The sequence below is a fragment of the Mixophyes fleayi genome, chromosome 6, assembly GCF_038048845.1.
Source record: "Mixophyes fleayi isolate aMixFle1 chromosome 6, aMixFle1.hap1, whole genome shotgun sequence".
Lineage (NCBI taxonomy): Eukaryota > Metazoa > Chordata > Amphibia > Anura > Limnodynastidae > Mixophyes > Mixophyes fleayi.
This window is the reverse complement of record NC_134407.1, coordinates 102,144,450-102,168,179: the sequence shown is the minus strand read 5'-3', so window position 1 is coordinate 102,168,179 and position 23,730 is coordinate 102,144,450. Positions and strand designations below refer to the sequence as shown.

The 23,730-nt window shown below is 39.7% G+C and overlaps 2 protein-coding genes across 2 annotated transcripts in view; one reads left to right on the top strand and one right to left on the bottom strand.

Moving 5' to 3' along the window:
* Nucleotides 1-2,203, top strand: part of PLAC9 (placenta associated 9) — a 36,053-nt gene extending 33,850 nt beyond the window's left edge. The window contains exon 5 of the mRNA XM_075217126.1: nt 6-2,203. The gene's annotated coding sequence lies outside the window, so the exon portion shown is untranslated. The remainder of the gene's footprint in view (nt 1-5) is intronic.
* Nucleotides 1,566-23,730, bottom strand: part of ANXA11 (annexin A11) — a 75,864-nt gene continuing 53,699 nt past the window's right edge. The window contains exons 8-15 of the mRNA XM_075217125.1: nt 23,081-23,171; nt 18,980-19,059; nt 17,354-17,410; nt 16,705-16,798; nt 11,277-11,372; nt 9,538-9,596; nt 3,275-3,397; nt 1,566-2,819 (exon numbers count right to left, since the gene is read on the bottom strand). Coding sequence (XP_075073226.1) covers nt 2,760-2,819; nt 3,275-3,397; nt 9,538-9,596; nt 11,277-11,372; nt 16,705-16,798; nt 17,354-17,410; nt 18,980-19,059; nt 23,081-23,171 — 660 coding nt within the window. The 3' untranslated portion in view covers nt 1,566-2,759. The remainder of the gene's footprint in view (nt 2,820-3,274; nt 3,398-9,537; nt 9,597-11,276; nt 11,373-16,704; nt 16,799-17,353; nt 17,411-18,979; nt 19,060-23,080; nt 23,172-23,730) is intronic.

The following is a 23,730-nucleotide window of genomic DNA, read 5'->3' as shown; positions in this document are numbered from 1 at the left end:
CCGAGGATTGGTAGTCATAGATTTGCATTGGATATGTATGTAGACAATGTAATTCCCATTAAAACATATCTAGTGTTTTTCTGTGCTACCAAGATGCATATTGAAAACAGTTATCCTGCTTAAACAATGCAAGTCCAGAAAAAGCACTTGTGACAACATGCTTGCCTAGAAACAAATGTATGTCCACCTTAAAGTATACAAAATTACCACCTACGAGTTCAGCTCATTGTTGCTGGAGCAAACAGAAATATCTGGATAAAAAACAGTCACACAAAAAAGCATTTTTGTCTAAAGCACACTTAAGTCTGTTTATTACCTTAAAATAGTTCAATCTTTTTATAGACTTAGGGAACAACATGATTAAGAGAAGCACTGTCCTCTATTAAGGCAATATACACCCCCATAAATACATGTCAAGGTGAGGCATTTTTCAGTGTGATAATATTCTTCTTTCCCCATTTCCCATCATTTTCCAATTGCAGTGGATTGAAGGACCACAAAACTTAAAACTACAAGTTACTGAAACACATCTAACATTGAGAAATATATATAAAAGTTCCTGTATATTGACAAAACTCAAGGCACGGTAATAAACATTATATTCAGATTTGCTATGTTGAAAAAAATGCCAAGTATTACTGTTGTCAGCTTCTGAAATATAGAGAGGACCACTATATCCATCAATACAGTAAAGCTCATTAAATAGAGGCTTCTACAGTATTATCTCAAACAGCACTGGTAATGGAACATCTTGTAAGACCATTGCCTGGTGACACTAGGAAGGTGTAAAAATGGATAGAATAAAAATAGCAATTCATTTAAATGGAGGAGAAGTAAATAAGTGCAAACACACTCAGAGGGGGAACAAAATGGTGACGAAAGGAAGGAGGGCAAATGAGTCTCTGAGGTCAAAGTTCACACAAAAAACAGCATAGAATTAAACCAGCTGTAAAATTGTAAGTATAACCATCTAACTACAACTTACTTAATCCTTACATCTATATGTATTTCTCAGCGTCCACTCCCATTTTATTTTTTTATCGTTTTTAATTGGATTTGGTTTCAAATTTGGTCAGACTCAATGCAGAGGATTTAGTCAAATCCTAAAAACAGGAGATTCGATACAATACGAAAATTTGTATTTGGTCTGTAAATGGGAAGTGTCCTCAAAATAACTACCACTACAGATTCTTTACAGCAAGATGTATGTGTAAATATGTATTTAGCAGAATTTATCGTTTATAAATTCATAGTCTATATTTCTAAAGGTTTGTTACATTTATTTACAAGTGCAAAGCACATATTTGTTATTTCTTTTATCAAAGTTTACTTTTATTTAAGTTTACCATAAATGAACCATTAGGCCTGGCCACAGATAGGATAGCTTAGTAACATCACTATAGTCCTACTCATTAGCAGTTGGAAAACAGCCTTGAGTTGTGTGATGGAATTATTTTATGTAAGCCTTATCACTAAATTTGGCATATACCAATCTGTCAGAACATTGCAGGGGTATTTAATCATTTTAAGCATTGCATGTTGAAATGGGACAAAAAGCCTCAGAATTTATATAGTAAACGTATTTAATTGTACATCAAATATCTGAACATCCATGGAGACTATAAAAATTTAAACAAATATATGGCATCCCTTCATGAATATTTATTTCATGTCTTACAAAGTATCACTCATGTGCCCCATCAGAGCTATGATATCTCTGCGAAGTCATTAAGTTCACAAACAGCAGGGTCTGCAATTAATTTCTGTGTACAGATAAGGTAAAAATAAATTATAGTCACTATTTTTAGAACAAAATCAATTATGTAAAATAGTAGCTTCACAAAGTTAAACATGAATTCTAAATATATATGGTCTCTTACACAGATGTGTCACATTAAACCTACTTCTGCCACTGAGAAATAAAAGGAGTAAAGCAGATTTAGCTCTTAATGCATCACAAAGCATATGACTTATATAGTTGCTTTACAAAGCCCTGTGTTTGCTTTTAAAGAATTTAATTGAACTATAAATCCAAAGTGTTTGCCATCGTGTGCTGTCCTCTTGATTTCACTAACCGATGTCCATTTTCCATACATTGTCTATTTCTGAATTTACTTAAAAGTATCAATAAAAGTGGCATATGCCTCTGCTTTCTCAGTATGCTAGGCATCTTCAGCTTTAATAAATGTGTTATTTAGCTTTAGTTATGGCCAGTTGTTTCTTTAAAAAAGAGTCTGCGTGTTATTAAAGAGGCAATTTCCAGACACATTCCCTAACTGTGTTTGAATGAACTAGAACTGTGTGCGCTTTTCTTAAAGGACATTACTATTTGTTTATTATTGTGCTAAAGAAAAAACATTTCTAGTAAACACAGTTTATCTACTCCTTGGGTAAAAAAAAATGTTAAGAATATCACATAGAACAGCAGAAGCATCTAAGTTCCAAACACATCAGCATGCAGAAGAATTAAGTCGGATTAATGCAAAGAAAGAAACATAACTGGATAAGAAGAGATGTTACAGGTTTATATAAGCACCAAGCACATGAAAATATATGGGTGTTCACTGCTGCCAGACTGACTGACTGCTCCAAGACACATTGTAGAGGACTAAGGCACAATTTAGGAGTTGGGTGCCCAATGATTGATTTCAGGGCATTGAGCACCCAGCTCATGCTTAGGCTAATGTTAAAAAAAGGAGAGGCGGAAACACGGATCAGAAATCTTTCAGGAACAAGAGGAAACATAAAAGGACACGTGCTCAGTCATTGCCACCACAAAGCTTCAGGAGGGTCTTCCTGTAATCTCCAGATGTGTCTCCCTATAAGAAAGGAGCAAGCGTTAAAGACTGGCTATAGACCCTTTATTATGGTCATCATAAAAAATGTAGGAAAATAATATTTTCCTTTCTATGCATTTCCAATCCCACATATACAGCAGTTCTAGATAAAGGCCTAAAATGGTGGGTAAGTACTAGAGATGACAAAGAATAGATAAATAATAAAACATTAAAACAAAACCTTGGACAAATGTGATTGTGGAATAATCTGGACAATAGGTCTTAGTACAGGTAAATGTCTGCTATTGCACAGCACCCTGGGACATATTTAACTCAATAATAATGGTAGTAATGTAGTAAGAATAATATACACACCTTAATATCCACACAGGGTTCTTGCAATTACAGTTTGTGTATTTTTTTCGTCTCAATTATCACAAAGGTCATTTGGTGTGATGGGTTTGTGCCCATACAGATGTCTGGACTGCAATACTTACCGTGATATCTGTGTACAGCGACTTGCCGTACAGGCTTTTATATTCCTGCCGGATGTCCAGTAGATCCACCTCACTTCGAGACACCATGATACGGATCAGGGTCTTGTCTTTTGTCCCAGCACCCTGCACGCAAGCAGGGATAAGTTAGATGCTACCCCATGCACAATGTATACTTCTAACCATACAGTAAATCCAATAGTAGCTCATAACACAGAGGTTATGGACAGTTTTTTTTATTTTGGCAAGACCAGGAATAATTAAAGGGAGTCCACATAAATAAAGATTTACATAACAGGATCAACACTAAACTAAGTGGGACAACATCTTTACTAATGAAAGTAGGTTTAATTATTTGATAGAAAACCGAACACCTTAAACAGCACTGCACCCAAGGTGGGTTTCAGTTATAAAAAAAAAAAAAGAGGATTTATGTACTTACGTTAAATCCGTTTCTCTGATTCCGTCTGGGGGACACTGCTTACCATGGGGTTGTGGAGGGAGCTTGGGGAGTTGGCACCTAACTAGTTAACTTTTAGTGCTGCCGACAGACCCCTCCCCTCTTCCTGTCAGTTAATTAAAAAGCCCAAGGAGAAAAAAGGGCAGTCAAACAAGAGCACACAGAAGAAAAGCAGAAGGGAGGGAACGCAGTGTCCCCCAGACGGAATCAGAGAAACGGATTTAACGTAAGTACATAAATCCTCCTCTCTCTTTCATCCAGTCTGGGGGACACTGCTTACCATGGGGACGTTCTAAAGCAGCCCCCTAAGGGTGGGACTACTCTGAAAATCCCGCTCGCAAAGCATTCTGAGCGAAATTTGCATCCGCGGATGCAAATACATTAAACTGGTAAAATTTTGTAAAGGTGTAGACAGAGGACCAGGTCTCTCTGGCACCGGACGGTTAGCCTTATGTAAGCTTGCCTAATAGTAGCCGTAATTTATCTTGCAATGGACTGTTTTGAGGCTGGCCAGCCTCTCTTATTAGCATCATAAAGAACAAACAGAGAATCAGTAGGTCTAATCTGAGAAGTTCTTTTGACATAAATGCGGAGAGCCCTAACCACATCTAACTTTTCCATAGACTGTTGATCCGAATGGGAAGTAGATGAGAAGACCGGAACTACAATTTCTTGGTTCAGATGGAAAACCGAAACTACTTTAGGAACGAAAGAAGGGAGGGTTCTTAACACCGCTCTGTCCTTGTGGAAAACCAGATATGGTTCCCGACAAGACAGAGCTCCTAATTCTGAAAGCCTACGTGCAGATGCAATAGCCAAAAGAAAGAGGACCTTCCAGGTCAACCATTTCAAATCTGCCACAAGTAAAGGCTTAAAGGGAGGCCCTTTAAGCATATCCAGCACCAGATTGAGATCCCATGGTGCTGTAGGCGGAACATAGGGAGGCTGAATATGCAAGACTCCCTGAAGGAAAGTCCTAATATCTGGCAAATCCGCTAATTTCAGGTGAAAAAAGACTGAAAGTGCCGATACCTAAACGAAGCCCTGCTTCCAGGCCATCTGAAGAAAAGCCAATAAATGAGGGAGGCTAAAAGAGGACGTGTGACATGTCCTATTTTCACACCATCTGATATAGGTTTTCCAAATCCGGTGATAGATGCGAGCTGAGACTGGCTTTCTGGCTCGCATCATAGTGTTCACCACACTGGGGGAAACAACCTCTAGCCCTCCAGAGGCTGGCTTCAGCAGCCATGCCGTTAACTGATCTGAGGTAATTCTGGTAACGGAAGGGACCCTGCAGAAGGAGGTCGACTCGAGATGGAAGACGAAACCCCGGTCCTTCTGCCATAGAGTATGTCCGCGTACCAGACTCGGCGCGGCCATGAGGGAGCTATCAGAATTACTGGCAGACCTCCTTGTTTTACTCGTCTGAGCACACGAGGAAGCATGGGAATCGGAGGGAACAGGTATCCCAACCTGAAGTCCCATGACATCGTCATTACATCCACTGCCACCGCTAAGGGGTCCCTTGCCCTTGCGCGAAATGTGTGAACCTTTCTGTTGTGTCTGGAGGCCATGAGATCTATATCCGGAAGACCCCACCTCTGAATCAGAGACTGGAACACTTCTGGATGGAGTGACCACTCTCCTGGCATCATCTGATTTCAACTTAAGTGGTCGGCCTCCCAATTTCTTATTCCTGGAAAGAATACTGCCGATATTGCTGGAACATATAGTTCTGCCCAAATCAAGATTTGAGTTGCAATTTTCATTGCAGCTACACTCCTGGTTCCTCCCTGTCTGTTGACATATGCCACAGCCATGGCATTGTCGGACTGACGGGATGGTCCTGGAGGAGGGACTGGGCCCCCCGAAGGGCTAAAAGAATAGCTTTCAATTCCAGCATGTTTATTGAAGGGTCGACTCCTGAACCGACCAGAAGCCCTGGAGCCGGAGATGTAGGATCACCGCCCCCAACCTTTCAGGCTGGCGTCTGTCGTAGCTATGATCCATGACCATGGAGCGAAGGACCTGCCCACCGTCATGTTTTTCCGAATCAGCCACCACTGGAGTGATTGTCTCGTCCTCGGGGATAGAGAGATCCTCTGGAGATCTAAGCGAAGGTGGGATCCTGACCATTTTGTCAACAGATCCCACTGGAAACAACGAGAATGGGCTCAACCAAAGGGGATGGTCTCGAAGGAGGCCACCATCTTTCCCAGCAGCCGCATGCACAAGTGCATTGAGGGGCTGGGGGAAGACAAGACCTGAGTTGCTATGCTCTGAATTGAAGCAACCTTCTCGACGGGCAGGAAAACATTTTTGCTGGCTGGTGTCCATGATGAGGCCTAGGAAAACCATGTGTTGACACGGAACCATCTGGGATTTCTCGAGGACCACCAAGGTGAGGGACAAGTGATGACATAAGCAATCTACTGAGGAGGATTTTATGAGCAGATCGTCCAAATAAGGCACGACCTGAACTCCCTGAAGATGAAGACATGCTGCCATAACTGACATGACCTTCGTGAAAACCCTCGGCGCTGTTGAGAGGCCGAAGGGGAGGGCCCGAAACTGATAGTGGAAGGATCCCACCGAGAATCTTAGAAGAGACTGATGGTGAATCCATATGGGAATATGGAGGTATGCGTCCTTTATGTCTATGGACGCCATAAACTGATCCTTCTCTAAGCCATTTATCACCGACCTCAGGGATTCCATACGAAATTTGTCCACCTTTAAGTGCACATTGAGGCCCTTTAAATTTAAGATGGGGCGAAAGGAGCCATCCGGCTTCTTGACCAGAAACAGGTTTGAATAAAACTCCTGCCCTTTCTGGTAATCTGGAACCCTGCAGATAACTTTTTGAAAAAGAAAAGAGGCGACCTAATCCTGTATAGCCTGCCTTCTTGATGGATCTCGGGGTAGCGGAGTTTGGAAGAAACGATATGGAGTGGGGCCCAACAGGTCTATCCTGTACCCCTCTGATATAATATCCCGAATCCAAGAATCTTGGAAGGACGCTGCCCACTGTTCCTGAAACAAAGACAGACGTCCCCCCACTGGCGCCCCCTGCAGAAAAGTGGTCGTCATGACGCAGGCTTCTCCTGGGACATGGAGGCCTGGCGCCTAGCTGCAAACGAGGATCTCCCCCTGGCAGAGGAGCCTCGAGAATTGGGCTGTCTGCCTCTAAAGGACTGTCCTTTAGGAAAGGAGGTCCCCCGAAAAGGCTGACGAAAAAGAGCTGACCCGAGGGTTCCGGCTCCTGCTAGGGAATACTGGCAAGGAAGTGCTTTTGCCCCCTGGTTGCCTGAGAGATCAGGGTATCCAATTCCGGCCCGAACAAACCTGCCGCTGAAAAAGGAATGGTTTCCACGCTTTTTTTTTTTTTTTTGATTCCGCATCTCCTTCCCATGATTTCAGCCATAACTTCTTCTTGCCGAGATAGATGCAGCCTGAATAGAAGAGGATACAGCCGCTGTATACTGGGCCGCCTTATACAGGTACCCCGATGCCTCCTTCAAATGCAAAGCCAGGGGAAGTAAATCAGATTCCTGTAATGCCTCTGCCAGCTGGTCTGCCCATGCTTCCATGGCTCTAGCAACCCAAGCTGACGCAAATGTGGGCCTAGAGGAAGAACCCGCAGCCGCAAATATAGATTTTAGCTGGGATTCCACTCTGCGGTGATTGACATCCTGTAGGGATGCAGAACCTGGGGCTGGGAGTAAAGCGTGCTTGGCCAATCGGGCTATAGGAATATCCACTTTTGGAATGCTCTCCCAGCGAACCACATCCTCTTCCTGCAATGGATACAGGGAAGAGAACCTTTGGGAACAGAGAACCTTTTCTCCGGCTGTTTCCAGGCTCCTTCTGCGATATCTCCAAGTTCTACAGAAGGGGGAAAACGGCTAGCCCTTCTTTTGGCTTTCTTAAAAAGATTTCTGTCTCTGGGAGTCGGATCTTCCGGTTCTGGGAGATCCAACGCTTGTCTTACTGTTAAAACCAAATCGTTAATAAATTGGCTTTTAGAGCTTTCTTCCTGTCCCAACGTTAGAACTTGGTCAGGATCAGAATTAATATCCCCCTCTTCCTCTGAAAACTCCTCAGAGTCTGAAAGGACCATAAGGGTATTATCAGATCTAGGCCGCTTCCTTCTAGCAGGTGGAATATTTGGGGATTTGAGTAACTGGTTCAGTTTATCCAAACCCTTTATAAAAGCTGCGGACCATGGCGGCTCTGTGGGAACAGGGGCTTGGTCCGTCTGTAATGAGGAAGGTCCTGGTATAGACGTTCCACTGGAACCAGAGGAAGCAGGGAGGCCCAATGGTGTATTTGGATTATTAGACACCGAAGTTGCCCCACTAGACCACAATTGATTGGATTGAGAAACAATCTGTGCTAAGGAGGAAACCGACTGTGTCAGGGAGGCCACCCAGGCCGGTTCCTCTGATGGAGGGGCTGAGACCTGTTGGGTTTGCGCAGGGGGGACCCCTGCTTCAGAAACAGAGCGCCAACGGGTCCTTCTGTCCACAAGTTAATTTTACATGACATTTAGAACACGTAAAAAATATTGATTTAGGGCCCTTTCATTTATCTGACATTTCTGAATAAAGGAAGGCACACCAAACACACAGACTTAAATTGAAAAATTTTAGCTGAGTAGAGAGAAAGAGATATGATATGTATAGAGGAAAGTGTAACTACAAGAATCAACTAATCTAGATAAAAAGTTGTACTTGTAATATCTTAAACACAAAATAATATTTAAGCAGGTAGGAGAATTATAATATAACTCCTACTAGCCCTCTTGTACACAGCAATACAGAATATGTATTTAAATAAATCAGATACTTAGCCATAGGCCAAACAGGGGAGAAGTCCAACAGCAGTATCCTGGTGCTGCTCCTTCAGATCTGTTCTCTGTTCCGGGGCTTCTCCTTGGCGCCAGAAGACTGGGACAGACCATCTCTCTCTCAGGAAGGAGGGGGAGCTCTATGTGTTAACTCTCCCCCTTCAGTAGTGCTGCTTCTGCAGCAATTTAAAAAATAAAATAAATTTTCTGTAGAAGAGTAATGGAGACCTCCAGAGGAATCCAAAATGGCCGCCGTCAACTGACATATCCGATAACCGGCACTCTATGCCTGCAATGGCAGCGCCGGTTATCGGGGAGGCTCAAGAGTGACAGCGATCCGTGAGACCGCTTGTCACTCTCAATTTTAGACACCCTTTCCTCCATCTCCTTTCTTGTCCCTGTCAATGAGAACCGCTGGCTCTCATCTGACAGGGGAGCGTCTGCGCTGCTGTGCTGTGAGTGTGTCCTCTATATTAGAACACACTCCAGCCTGCTACTGGGAAAAAATGAAGTAAGAATTAAAATAATAAAATAAAAGTAATAAAATTACACTAAGCACTAAAAACACTGCCCAACTCCATGGGCACCTGAAAAAAACGGACAGGAAGAGGAAGAGGCAGGGGGATTGTAGAGGGGAGGGGTCTGTCGGCAGCACTAAAAGTTAACTAGTTAGGTGCCAACTCCCCAAGCTCCCTCCACAACCCCATGGTAAGCAGTGTCCCCCAGACTGGATAAAAGAGAAATAAGAAGTATCTCTTGACAAAATTACCAATAAAACCAAGCGGAGTTTTTTTTCTTTAGATTTTCTGTCTAGTTTTCAATACTAATACTAATGGTTCAGCTTAGTTTCACAATGTATTATTTACGGATTAAACAAGGTTTGTTAAATTGTACATGGAATTAGGGTCGAGTACTTCTGTCAGATGGCTTTTGGAGCGCGATTGCTTGACTTACCTTCATTGCTTTGTGGAGACGTTCCGCAAAGAAAGCTGAACAGTTTTTAAGGCATTTTACTAAAAAACAGAAATTACATTCACAGTCAGTACAAGTACAGTGCTGGAGAGTGGATTTTTTTGTCCTGCACACTCATATATATTTTTTTTTAAAAAAAAGGTGAGTCTCATATAATATGCAATTACTGATGACAAATGTGAGGATTAGACTCACATGACTACAGACCAATTTATTTAGCTGCATGCCAATAGTAGACCTACTGTATTATAGTAATATGAATAGAAAAACTTCAAATGGTTTAATACCAAAAACTCAACATTTGCTCATTTGTGAGAGAATACAATACAGGGAAAAACAAGAAACCGTGAACTGGTTTAAAAGTACTCCTATTGCACAATCGAGGTAAAATTAATTTTATTCTATTAACATTTAGATATGAAATGTGCCCAGTTTTGCCTCACACTCTGTAGTGTTCTCAAAGTAATTTTAATCTGATTTAGTCCCTTTAATCAAAACAGAACATGTAGTCAGCGCACTGCACTGATCTTGCAGTAATAAGGGCTTGTACACACAGACATTTGGGAAAAGAAAGAAAATAATCCGGTAAAACCAGAGACAGAGGACAAGGTTTTTACAGAGTGTTGAAAATATGTCTCCAAGTTCCATTGCAGCATAGTGTACAATGTACGGAATTAATGCTCCCATAGAATTCTATTGCCTAGTACTAATGTTCATGAATGCTGCATGCAAAGATCTGACAGTGCAAATTGAACGCTTGTAAGAAAGTAGGCGAGTTCAGGTCCAGAGTTAAGTTCCTTTAACCAGGATTTAGACACATGATATTAACACAATCCCTTATATTATAATAAAACAGTAGGGACATGAAAAAGACACAGCACAGCAAATACACATGCAGTGAGAAATGCACACAGATCACAGAAAACAATGGCTCATTGCAACACTAATATGGAGCCTGGGTGATTTAGGTGATCTGAGAATTACCAGACATCTTCTGAAAGCTTATAAGTGACCAAGCCAAAAGATAAATAACATCATTAGCATCAACAAACAAGTTATTCATTGGGATCATACATATGTACATAGAAATACTAGATCAGGCCTGGCCAACCTGTGGCTCTCATTAAAAATCATATATTCTACATGTACTTTTTCAGCCCTCTCTTATGTAGGCAGCAGTGCCTCCACTTCCAACTACCGACCTTTTCATTCTGTAGAATTCCAACCTCTCCTCACAGGTCAATTTAATCTAGTACAGGTCTGGCCAACCTGTGGCTCTCCGGATGTAAAACTACAGTATGCTTTGTCAGTAGATAGCAAGCCGATAGCTGGAAGGGCATGTTGGGACTGAAATGTACATGTAGAATATATTATTTTTAAGGAGATATACAAAAACATTAACAGAGATGGAGCGATGTACCAGTCAGTAGTAAAGTCAAAAGATGTGATGACCTTAACATAAATATGTAAGCAAGTCCACTCACTTGATTACATCTTTTGTCTTTAACAGTAACTTTGGGTTAACTGGAAGCCTGAAGAGGTCAGACTATCCTCAAAGCTCTTTGGTTTATCACACATTTTACTTTCTTGGCTATGTTTTTCTTGGCTATTTTCTTGGTACTAGTTCATTTAAGAACATAGCCAATTCCCCAGCCACTATTAGCATTCCTCATTCTAGATACAGAGCGACACAATATGGAAGAATTTCTTTGGCCACTCACCCACTGCCAGCATGCCTCTTTCCAGATCCCCGGACATCTCCCGACATATACTTTTTTCCAGGTCCCGGTTGCACATTCTCTGGTATTCATGAAAAACTGAGGCAAGAAATCCCATGAGTAAAAATCGAAAGATTACACTGGCTACATTTGATTTCAATCTCAAAACATTGGTTTATATTGTATACATTAATAATACATAACTTCTCACACAACATGAACATATGCTCACAGGCATAACTGTAAACTCCTGGCCAGCATGGCACCCTACATGGCTTCATCAGAGATATTGTGTTATATGTGTTGACTAGTCATGGTGACCTCCTGGTGTGTTATTCATTACTAATAAGCAGCACTTTATTCTACTCTATTGCTAAAGTAGATCAGAATGATCATTTACTACCTTTTACTTAGACTGATCTGAGGCAGTAAGTGTACTGTTAATGTTCAACACTTAAACATTCTAAAAATTAGAATAAAATTGATAGTAATGGATAATAAAAAAAATGAATTATCCAGCTAGTTGTGTCTGAGACTTAATTTACTTTATTTCAATTCAATACATGTCATTTATGTGTTTATTGTGCCTACTACTTTGAATATATTGCAATATAATAGGAAGACCTTTCCTTATAGGATATAGCAGGACATTACATCTCTGAGTGTGGAGTAGTTTTTACATACAGCACAAAACCCTACTGTAAGGGAAGGCATACTGCAATGTAAATGACATTTACTTACACCCTATCTGAGGATTCAAGAGTTATTAATGTTTATAGTCTACCAACTGACATTATTTTATGCTCTGTATTGAACTATGAACATTAGAGAATATGGCAAGTGAACTAATTAGCAACAAAATGTGGGTTGAGATGCATATATTTCTCAGTGAGTGCAGAAAATGACATTATGTTAGCTTGTGCATTTTCTTTTACATCTATACTGGCACACAATAGATTCTTGTTATCGTATTACTTCGGAGGAACATGTTTGTTTTTTACTCCTTCACATCTCAAAGATGCAGGACATTCTCAAACAGTTTTTAATGCATTAGACTACATTCTACATGCATTATAAATTGCTCGTTAATGATTTAATTATGGCCTGCAACATTTAAAATGAGCTAATTTGCCCAATCATGTGGTCCAAACTGAAAGCAAAGAACTGGCTTTTTATTTTCACATTATTTATTATCTTCTATTTAAGAATTGCAAGTTACAATGCTAAATATAGATTTTGCTTTTGTATTTGGGTTTCTGAAATTCATCAATTGTTGTTGTTAACATTTTATCTACATTGGTTCTCTTCGAATATTGATTTTTTTTTTTCCTCTTGCAGCTTTATATTCAGTTTTTTTCCCTGTATATGTATTTAAAGAAATATTTTTATACTTCAGCCATTTCTTTGCAAAGTAATTGTGTCATCCATTTACCACATTAGTATGTATAATTTTAGATGTCTTAAGATTTTTTTATGTTTTAAATATTACAGTTTTCATTAAGTATATTACAGATGCATTTTACATTTAATTATCCAAGCACTGTTCTTTTCTCTTTTGTTGGGCAAAACAAATTAATTGTGGGTATAGACTGGGTACCAAGCAGGCTGTGTTTTTAATTATTATTTTATTTATTGTTATGAATGTGTTTGTAATGTTATGTTTTTATGGAGACGGGATACTTTCTTCCATTGTTTTCCTTTTTCTGAATAATTCTTCGTATTACTAACAGGCTTGTTGTGTGACAATATTTGTAACTTCCAGGTTGAGGAACTTGGTATTTTGCTGAATATGCACATAAGCATTGTGTTGCCATATGTGAAAAATTAAGTATACCCTTACTGCTTCCATACTAATAAAGAAGGTAATTTCAGCCAGATGCTGCTAATCAAATTATTATTAAAATATCACAAAATTCTACCTCCTCTCTATAAAAGTAGAGCCTTTGGCAATAGGGTCTGACCCTATTCATATGTGTGAATACCGTGCAAGATATACAAGACCTCAGCAACTATCTCAGAGAAGACCATATCCAAACAATTTGAAGTCCATTCTACAGTGAAATTCATTTACAAATGGAAAACAATGAAGACAGTTGCAATTCTTCCCAGTGATGCATCTTCCAGGAAAGTTACCCAAAGATCAGATTTTATGATGCTTTCAGAAATTGCAAAGTATCGTAAGCTACATCCAAGAATCAACAGGCCTCTGTCAACAAGGTACATTTTAAAGTTGATAACTACCACCAAAACAGAAACAAAAAATTAAAAGACTGAAAAAAGTAGTTTTCATGTAAAAGGTACCCAAGAAAAGTCCCCTTTTCCCTCTAAAAAAATTGCACAATGACAGGTTTGCAAAGTTGCATCTGACGGAAATACAAGACATCTGAACCAATGTCCTCTGTGCAGATAATACCAAAGTGGAGTTATCACCACAACAACCTCATCAACCACAGTGGTGAATGGGTGATGATTATTTGGGGTTGTGTTGCAGTCACAGGATCTGGATATGATAGCCACGGGAATCCCATGGATTCCCAGTAATGGCCACCGCTCATACACAATGCAGCATGTGTGCAAAGCTGCTAAGCAATAGTTTGTTAGTTCTGCTGCATTGGAACCCCTTTCTGTTGATCACCAGTGCCGGTGATAGTTTTCTGTTAGAGCTAGTGTGTAGTTTATATCCTGACTTGATTTGAGTTCTTGTGACCCGGATTGTTTATCAGATTTCACTGTTTTCTCTTGACTATTATTACCTGTTTCTGGATTTGCATTAACCTTTTCTAGCCCTGACCTTGGCCTGTTAGACGTATGTGTGTATCAAACTCTTCAAGCCCTGAAATCAGACTATTTCGGATACAGGCAAATCGAACACAGCCAATCCTGACTTCAACCTGTCCTGACTATTGGCCTGTCTGCTACTTCCTTTTGTGTTCTGTCTACTCCACTGGCAATATTGAGTTTTACAAATTACTACTACCACAAGTTAAGGACTGGGGAAACAACTATGGTGGAACAAATCACGTTACTTGGTAAAGGAACTGCTCTAGACAAAGACATTGTGAAGAAGTTCTAGTAGTTTATGAAACCATCCAATAATGCCTAGAACAAATTATATGTACTGTATATAAGGATTTTATGTACCATGTATATGATCAAGTTATCTTTGTGATTTAAAAGATTTTTATACCATGTGTTTGTCCATGATAACCGAGGAAAAAAAAAAAAGGTGAATTAATGGTTTTTCAAAATGTATATACATTATAGTGAAGTTGATATATTTGTGCTTATTAGCAATTTACATGTAATCGTGTGCTACTTGACGAGGTCAAGGGATGTGCGATACTTGGGTGGTATGGATCCAGGTCAAACAAAAGGAGTTACGTATGTAGCTCTCACTGACTCCTAGTTGGGACGTATTTGCACAACTGGGACTCTCTGTCTACAGTTGCAGTGGTACGAAGACAAATGCTTAAAAAAAGGTTGTGTAGAAAGAGGCGCGCTAACATCTGAGATTTCACAGGTTGGTAGTTATTCCACGAGACGAAAATAGCAGTTAAAGATGTAAATTGTATTACATCCCATTATTACATCCTTATTATTAATAAGATTGAAGCATTTGTCTTATTAGGATGATTAATATCATCAACTTTCCTACTATAAACCCAGTATTATACCAGAATATTGTAGGGGAATATGGGAGGCCATCTGTCAGACAACTAAAGCTTGGCCGAAATTGGATCAAAACAACAGTACAATGATCCTAAGCAAATTGACAAATGAATAGCTAAAAAAAGAAAAGAATCAAGGTTTTCAAGGCTTTGGCATGGCAATGTCAAAGCTCAGACCTCAATTCCATTGCAATGCTGTGGTTAGACCATAAAAATGCCTAAACGAATACCTTAAAACATCAATTAACTGAAGCAGCAATGAAAGAGGAGTCTAAATTCCTCAAACACATTGTAAGAGACTTATCAATTCATATATAAAACACGTAAAACAATGCTTCATGTTATTGGTGGCTAAGTGGTTAGCACTTCTGCCTTACAGCGCTGGGGTCATGAGTTCAATTCCCGACCATGGCCTTATCTGTGAGGCGTTTTTATGTTCTCCCAGTGTTTGCGTGGGTTTCCTCCCACACTCCAAAACATACTGGTAGGTTAATTGGTTGCTAACAAAATTGACCCTAGTCTGTGTTAGGGAATTTAGACTGTAAGCCCCAATGGGGCAGGGACTGATGCAAGTGAGTTCTTTCTACAGCGCCGCGGAATTAGTGGCGCTATATAAATAAATGATGATGATTGTTGTCAGAGGTGGCTCTACACATTACTGAATCTTGGTGGATGTACTTACGTCTTCACATATGCATTCTTCATGTTAGCATTTTGTTGAATAAATTACAAAGTAAAATTGGTTATGTGGGACTTGTAACATGAGATTAGATTTATGAATGTCTCCAATGACCAATTCAGTATTTCCTATATATAGCATGTTGGAAGCTGCATATAGTACTGCGTTTTGATGTTAAACACTGTGTCTGGGATACCAGGAATGGATCATGCACACAAAAGTATTTTGGATATATTTGTATGTAGGATTGCCTCTGCTTAATAAAGTTATTAAGTACGGTCAATAACCCCATAACTGCTAAATTAGTTTTCACTTTTAATTTGCTGGGATTGTGCTGATGTGAAGGCTATGCGAGCAACAGTCAAAAGTTTTATATCCTTGAACAGCATACATACATAGTTCTAGTTATACCAGGGTATCTCTTTTCTTTACCATCTAACAACAAATTTCAAATATTTAACACGTTGTGTTTAACATTTAACCCATTAATGGGTATCCAACAGCATGGGCTTTAAGCAATTTTCAGCACAGTGTTCAATATTACACTGTATACAGGTTGCGGTCTTACTCCCAGTGATCACATATTGCCAGGGTAACCCTGCAGGAGGAGAAAAGAGTAAACGCTCTGGGAAGAGAGAGTAAAAATAACTCTCTGGGAGATAATATAATAAAAAGCAATAAATTGTAAACTAAACAAAATAACTCTGCTGTGTCTGTAAATACTCATTGGCTAGTCTCTGAGCGATATAACAAATATTGTTTGCAAATCTTTAACAAATATCCCAAGGTCTGAAAAACATTAACATAGCCTCAAGTTTTACGGTAAAAAAATAAAAGTTTTACATAGCAAACAAATTTGGCTTATGATCCCCATGAACCTGTGTGGAATATGTGTCCCAAGATGAAATACATAGACCAAAGTGTTACTGTTCTGATATATACTCCTGTACACTCAATTCATACAACCCTCTCTACGGAAACTAATCAGTGATTAGCTGTGATAAGACCTTATATATAAGCAACAAATGTTTACATGCATTATAACCACTGATTTAATAGCAGAAAACAAAGTGCTTTCCATTACCTGCATTCAGGTGTGCCCTACTGCGTGCGCACAGTATGGCATTAAACTTTGACTCATCAGTCCCCAGGCGATTTTCTCCAGCCGCGTACAACTCCTATAAACACATTACCATAACTAATTTATAAATACATGTAAGCAATTAAAAAAAAAATGCAGCACTAACTTCTAAATCCCAAGAAAGATGAGGTATTTAATATATAGAAGTGCAGAATATTTCATCACTTAAAGGCTATTGAAATAAACAGTAGTTTGACCAATTTTGCACATTTAAAGTGTCAAAAGGAGCAAATCCATCAAGGTAAACAAGCAATTTTAATTGGGGATGTGATCCTAAATTTTCACCATATGCAAAAGCAAGAGCCCAGGCATTAAGGATTTATATGTTTGCATTGTAACTCCTGGGTGTAAATGCCTCCCACTGATAAAAATAACTGCATTACATAAACCAGTGTGTGGAATTTGCAGTTTTCAGCTTATTTTATCTGAATACTTTAGTGTTAAACCTGATACACTGGTACTCAGGCACCAGTTTTAGTGCACAAAAAAAAAGTACAAAGTTTACTGCATTTTATCAACAGTTGTAACTGATTTACGCAATTTAAAAACCAGCCTGTTTCGGTGCATTATGGGAAATAATATTTGCACTCACCTGTACATCACGCTGGACCAATGACATGTCCACATTGGTACTCTCATCTCTATTTCCCTGCAGAAATCACAGGCACATATAAAAAAACAAAATAAAGCCATACAAGTATCAAGAACATTAATACACGTAGATCTGAAACATAACATGCCCATGCTAGATACATAAGGGTCATGTCAAATGGGCACTTTGAAGATCAAGGGGGAGATTTACTAATGGCCCGTTTTGAGCGTCCTTTGTAAACCACAACCAAACATCGATCCTGCCAAACTGCATGGTAAAAACTAATCTAAAACATCCAGTTTGTAGTGAAAGCACTTGTAAATCTACAAGTACCAGCATGCAGTAACAGGCCATGAGTGTGCTTGTACTTGTAAAACTACAAGTGCAAATATGAACATTACGGACTGTGTACACTAGCATTTGTAGTGCCACAAGTGTGCACAGGAGTTGCGCCCCAATACATTAAAAATAATTATCCAAATCAGAAATAAAATAAATAATGTCAGTTACAAATAAAGAAATCATATCCCTGATATGAATGAATATGCAATATTTTGGTTAAACACATCCAGAGATGGGAAAAAAGAAAATATTATAATGTTTATACAGGGATACACAAGATGTTTTGATGCAACTAGTCTTCATTTTGGGAATTTTTTTTAACCCATAAATGTCTATACATGCTATATTCAGAGCCCGCAATCAAGACGTATATTTATATTCAGTTTCAGCTACCACATGAACTGGTAAGATGGTGTATACTGGTAAGGTTCAAAGATTAGAAGGGTTATCCACCCAAAAATTACTTTAAATAAGCAATTTAGGATGCATTCATGTAAAACGCATTTCTATGTCTAGTGCACCCACCTAGTCAACAAAATAAAATAAAATACAATCTTACTTACCTTCTAGTCTACAGTGACTTTTTTTGTTGCTTTCCCTTACAGTTCACCCATCATGCCAGAGAGGCCTACGTTGTAACTCAACAAAGATCAGAATTCACCCCCACTATGTCCCAATGTTCTGTTTTCAATGGCTTCACATGGGGATTATAAACAGAACGCTGGGACATCCCACAGGTGAACTTTGATTTCTGTTGGATTTCTATGCAAGTAATTCTGTATCCAATTGTAGAGTCCTACTGAATGTGCTGACACCATGTGAATAACTGTTAATAATTATAAGTCCAGCCTCTGTCCACTGTTACAAGTGGACACCGGAGGAAAGCAGCTGAAAATTTGCACCAGCAAGTAAACATTAATACCTCAACCCATTTCTAATTTTTAATAAACCTCCACACAATATATACTAAATAAAAATTTAGGATGAGAACACTTGTTATTATTTTTGACAACGTTGCACTGACATGTTATTACAATGCTCCCTCCTCCTATAATTCCAGGTTCAAATAACAGCCAAAAACAGTGTTCTAGCAAGGATGGTGTTATAAAGAGGGCGATTTAGAATGAAATTATATAACTGGCTATAAAGGAGGGTGGCTTTATAATGCAGATGGGTGAAATAAAATACTTTTCATTACGTGCACTGCAATTTCCTGCTAGTGTGATACATGAGAGACATAGCAACAAAACAGAGAGATTACATTGTCCACAGAGTGGTAATTACCTGAGCAAGTGAAATGAGCAGTCGCTGGAAGTGTCCAGAGGTGTCGCTCTTTAATGCTTGTTCAAGGGTCTTTTTGAACTCTGAAGAGGAAACAATTTCATGACATACCTATGCTGAACATGGAAACAAAGCTAGTCCTAAAACAGTTCCATCTAAAGGAGAGTTGTTTGTTTACTTTTCAGCCTGTGTTTTGGACTATTTACCATCAACAAAAACATATTCTCAGTTCTTACCATCTGCAGTGGCACCTTAACCCATTAATTACCAGTGTACTTTGTAGATTCATGCCCAGACACATTTTATCATTTTTATTATTTGCTAGTTAAAATTCACAATTTATTGTTTTCTATTTATTAGGGTATCAGAGTGTGATTGGGTCCACGACATGCTGCATGTTTTAGTTCAATATTGGAGTGCCTTAAGAGTGAAATTGTAAGAAAATGTCTGGTGCAGTGCGTCTAGGTATTAATGTGAAAATGTAATTGCAAACAACAAACACATTTCTAATTGTTTAATTAAAATAGCAATGTATTCAAACTTAAGTGGGTATCAGTAAGTAGTACATTACTGGGACCAGAGAACTGATGTTCTGGCGGTACCAAGCAGTGGTGGACTGCCCTACCTAGTGGTGAAAACAATGCTGGGAGACCACACAGCAGCTGGCAGGAGCTAGTTGGGAAGATAGGGGGCTGGTGGAAGTTTATGCAGCTGTAAACCCGGTTCCTCACGTGGGGGGGAACACGAGCAGCAGTGCCAGAACCTTTCACAGTAGAGCCGACAGAATTGTAATGAATCCTGCCAGTGTGCTGCCCCCTAGAAGTCTCTGAAAGTAGTTTAGAAAAAAGTTAAATCTTCCAGCTCAGACTTCATGTGACCAGGATGGAGAGGTGCTGAGCCCCTCTTCTTCCTGACAGGGAAGAAAAACACCCCCGTTCCCGCAATGGAGAGCAATGCTAAATGTGAACCAGGAGCGGGCTGATTCAAGTGAAGTGAATATACCTCGACTGTTAAAGGAACGTGGGGCTGGATTACGCCATGTAAAACTGTATGAAAATGGAACAAAGCCCCATATAAAGTGTATTCCATTAGTATCTATCTAGCTGTTTGTGCCATCAGTACTTTATTAGTGGTCTGTAACAGAGCTAAATTTGAGCAATAAAAAATGCTCTTTTCCAGCAGGATGTAGGTGACAGGATTTCAGCAGATAACAGCTACCAATCTGATCTGTCACCAGCTCTCCTGTGTGAATTTAGCATCCTGAGACAATGAACTTACTGCAAATGTAGCTATTTAGGAATCATAGAATATGGTAAACTGTATTTAAATCATAATTGTGGTCATCCCTCTGCCCAGAGCTAGACTCTAATGCCAACCATTAATGTGTCATATTACTGTGTTGAAAATGTCCCTGGAGATGTCTCAGGACTTTGGCTGCAACACTGTAGTGTGTATGTAGCCTATTATTGGGTCAGACGATATGCGACCATTTGGCCCGATATCGCCTTAGTGTATACAGTGAAACGATGACCAATGTCTTTCCAAAGTCACTGAAATAGTTGCTCGGGTTTTTTAAACTGCCTTGAAAATCTTGTTCAGCAATGGAACAACGGTGTTCCAATTCTGCAGTGTGTATGCACTCTGCAGAATTGAAAGGATAGATGAGGAGGAGGCGGGGCAGGCACACTAACAGCCAGCCAATGGTTATGACAGATGAAGAGCACAGATCTGAAGGTAACAGTGTACAGTGTGTACACATGAATTCGCATGCTGATCAGGATTTTTTTTTCCTATCGTTTGAAAATCGCTAATTGTTTCTTTTACCTATAGTGAGTACCTAGCCTAACAAAGGGAGAAATAAACTGCACATCTGCAGAAAGTGCTTGGCTATTGGCATCACTACATTTTAGTGGTATGTAACAGCTTTTAAGTGCTCTTGAGCAATAAGCACGATAATCCCTAAACATTGTGTCCTATTCCTGTAAGGCTTTCTGTAGATCACATGAATTCAGCATGTCCATCCCACAGCTATCCTGTGTTAAGCTTGGTACACACTATAGGTTTTATACCCAGCTATCAAATCACACAATAAACGACTGCTAGGTTCAATATCACATTAGTGCACATACTCCCATGATCACGTTTTATTGTACCAAAATACATTGTATGGTTTGATTTGATTTTATAAACGGACTAAAAATCACTATCAATACCAAAACTATACAAATTAAGAGTATTTCCCAAATGGAGAGATGCAGGTATTCTTTACCTGGGGCAATTATATTCTAGAGGTATCCTTAAATCCTTTGCAGAACTACAGACAGACAGATTTCTGTCTAGCAAACAACTTATTTTACGCATATTTACAATTAATGCATGCTCTGGTGGCAGTTTGGCAGCGCCCGTCTCGTCTTCACTCCGGATCCTCTTCGCCTACTTCTTAGACAAATAGGATCTATAAAGACCATCTTAGTGTTATACGCCAATATACTCCATATAATTACCCGACGACTTACTTTGCCTGCGACGGGGTTGGGAAGTGGAGCTGGGACCTCTGACTGAGGAGGACTGGACCTATATGCTTGACAGTGCACGGGAGGCCACCTTGTGTACCAGATATAGACAGGTTCAGATGTACAGTTTACATAGAGTGCATTACTCCCCTTGCAGGTTTCTCCAAATGGGTGCTAGATCAGACTCTAAGTGTCCAAAATGTGGGGGATGCTCCGCTAACTTCTGGCATCTGCCCTGGGGCTGCCCTGTGGTAGGGGACTTGTGGTCACGGGTGGTGGACTGTATTCAAGACACAGGTATAGATATACCATTATTGTACCCCAAGAGTTGTTTATTTGGTCTAGGTGTCAGTCTTTTGTTGGGAAGGTCGGCAACTAGATATGTCCTCAACCTTTTCGCTTTAGCTAAAGGTGCAATTGCCAGGGTGTGGATGGCACGGGAGGGGCCGGACTTTGGCGCTTGGTTGGTTCTGGTGAATGCAGCGGTGGGGGGACAAAAGATTTACTTATCAGCCCCGGGGTACCATGCCAAAATATTACAAGAGATAGGCAAGATGGGCGAAATCGAGGTACGCGATTAGTTCCTTGGCGGCAGACTTTGCTCCTATGTAAGTTGTCATTTAGGCCCTGGCTGATATGGTGAAGTGCTCCATTCAACATAAGTATCAGTGTGAGACATTTCTAACTAATTTCCTTTACATATGTATTCTCCGGGCAGTGTTTATTACCAATATCAATATTAATATGTCCCTTGAGTAAATATGAATTTAAAGACCCATTCAGTATATTATACTATATAACACAATGCATCTTAGCATATCCTTATAAATTCTTACTAAATCAAACCAAATGTGTGACAATGTAATATCTTTTTGTTAGGCAAGATAAGTTACGGGTGTTGAAATGCTTTCTCTTTGTTATGCGGATTGTAGACGTATGTGGAACTACGTCATTTATCTTTGTACTTTTATTTCTCTTGTTTAAAACAAAACAAAAATCAATGTTAAAAAAACTCAAAAAATATTTGATTTTAAAAAAAAAATCACCATCAATGATGGAACGATGTCGAGCAAATTCTGCAGATATGTACGTACTCAAGACCAGCAGTGAAGGCAAATCTCTATAGAGTGTGCAGTCACGATCTTTTAAACAGATGGTTATGAGAGATGAAGAGCACAGATCTGAAGGTAAATTTAGTAGGTGTGTACACACAAATCTGCATGCTCGTCAGGAATGGTTATAAAATTTCTCATTGTGAGAAATTTTCTGTAGTGTGTACCCAGCTTTAAACCCAGTATTCTAAGTCAACGTTCTGCCTGCTACCCTCCGAATCCAAAGTGGGGGTCAGGCGGAGCCAGTAATAGCCATTAATATAAAGGTCCTGCCGCAGCTGCAACCACTCAGATGCAAGCAACTCCAGGGGCTGCTAAAGAATCCTGGTGGGTGCAAAACTGTCACACAGTTGGGGGCAACAGGATGGTGTGCAGCCGGCACTTACAGACATCTATATCTATCTATATATAGCGCAAGTGCAGGAAATAAATGTGGTGCACCGTGCTATGAACCTGAAAAATTGCAATTTTTCCCTTACCTGTTTTGTACACTCTATTGATTTCCTGTATCTCTGCATTAGTCCGAGATGCCAGGATCTCAATTAGGCATTCTTCATCTGTGCCAGCACCCTGAGCAAAAACAAAAAAAAATAAAAAAAGGTACAAAGTTAGTTTGGCCGGGTGCTCTGCACAGCTAAAGGAAAATATTTATTTATAAAGAAGCTTAATGTGTCATTTGTAAAGTATGTAAAGAGATATATTTACTATTTAATGTGTTTAAGAAAGTAAAAAAATATTGTACAAAAAGTAAATAAAAAAATAAAAATACAGCACTTAACCATTCACAGGAACAGGTATGCAGCAGTATAGGAGTGTCCCAATCCCTGGTGGTTCAGTGGAGAGGTAGTGGCAGTGGCGCGGGGAAGTCTCAGCAGCTATTGGCCGTCCCCTTCCAGTAGCACCATAGGGATTCAATTGAACCTGAAAGGTGCTTTGCCTCCTGGGAGTCTCAGGAAACAAAGCAGTGAACTAGAATTCAGGCAGCACTTGTAGCAACAGCCAGGAGACTGCTGTTCAGGAATATGGTGAATGTCCTGAAGACAAATTTGGATGTAGCGGGCAGAAATCAGAGAGTTAATTTAGGAGACAGACAGAGTGGCATCAGTACTGGGAAGGGGGTGAACACAAC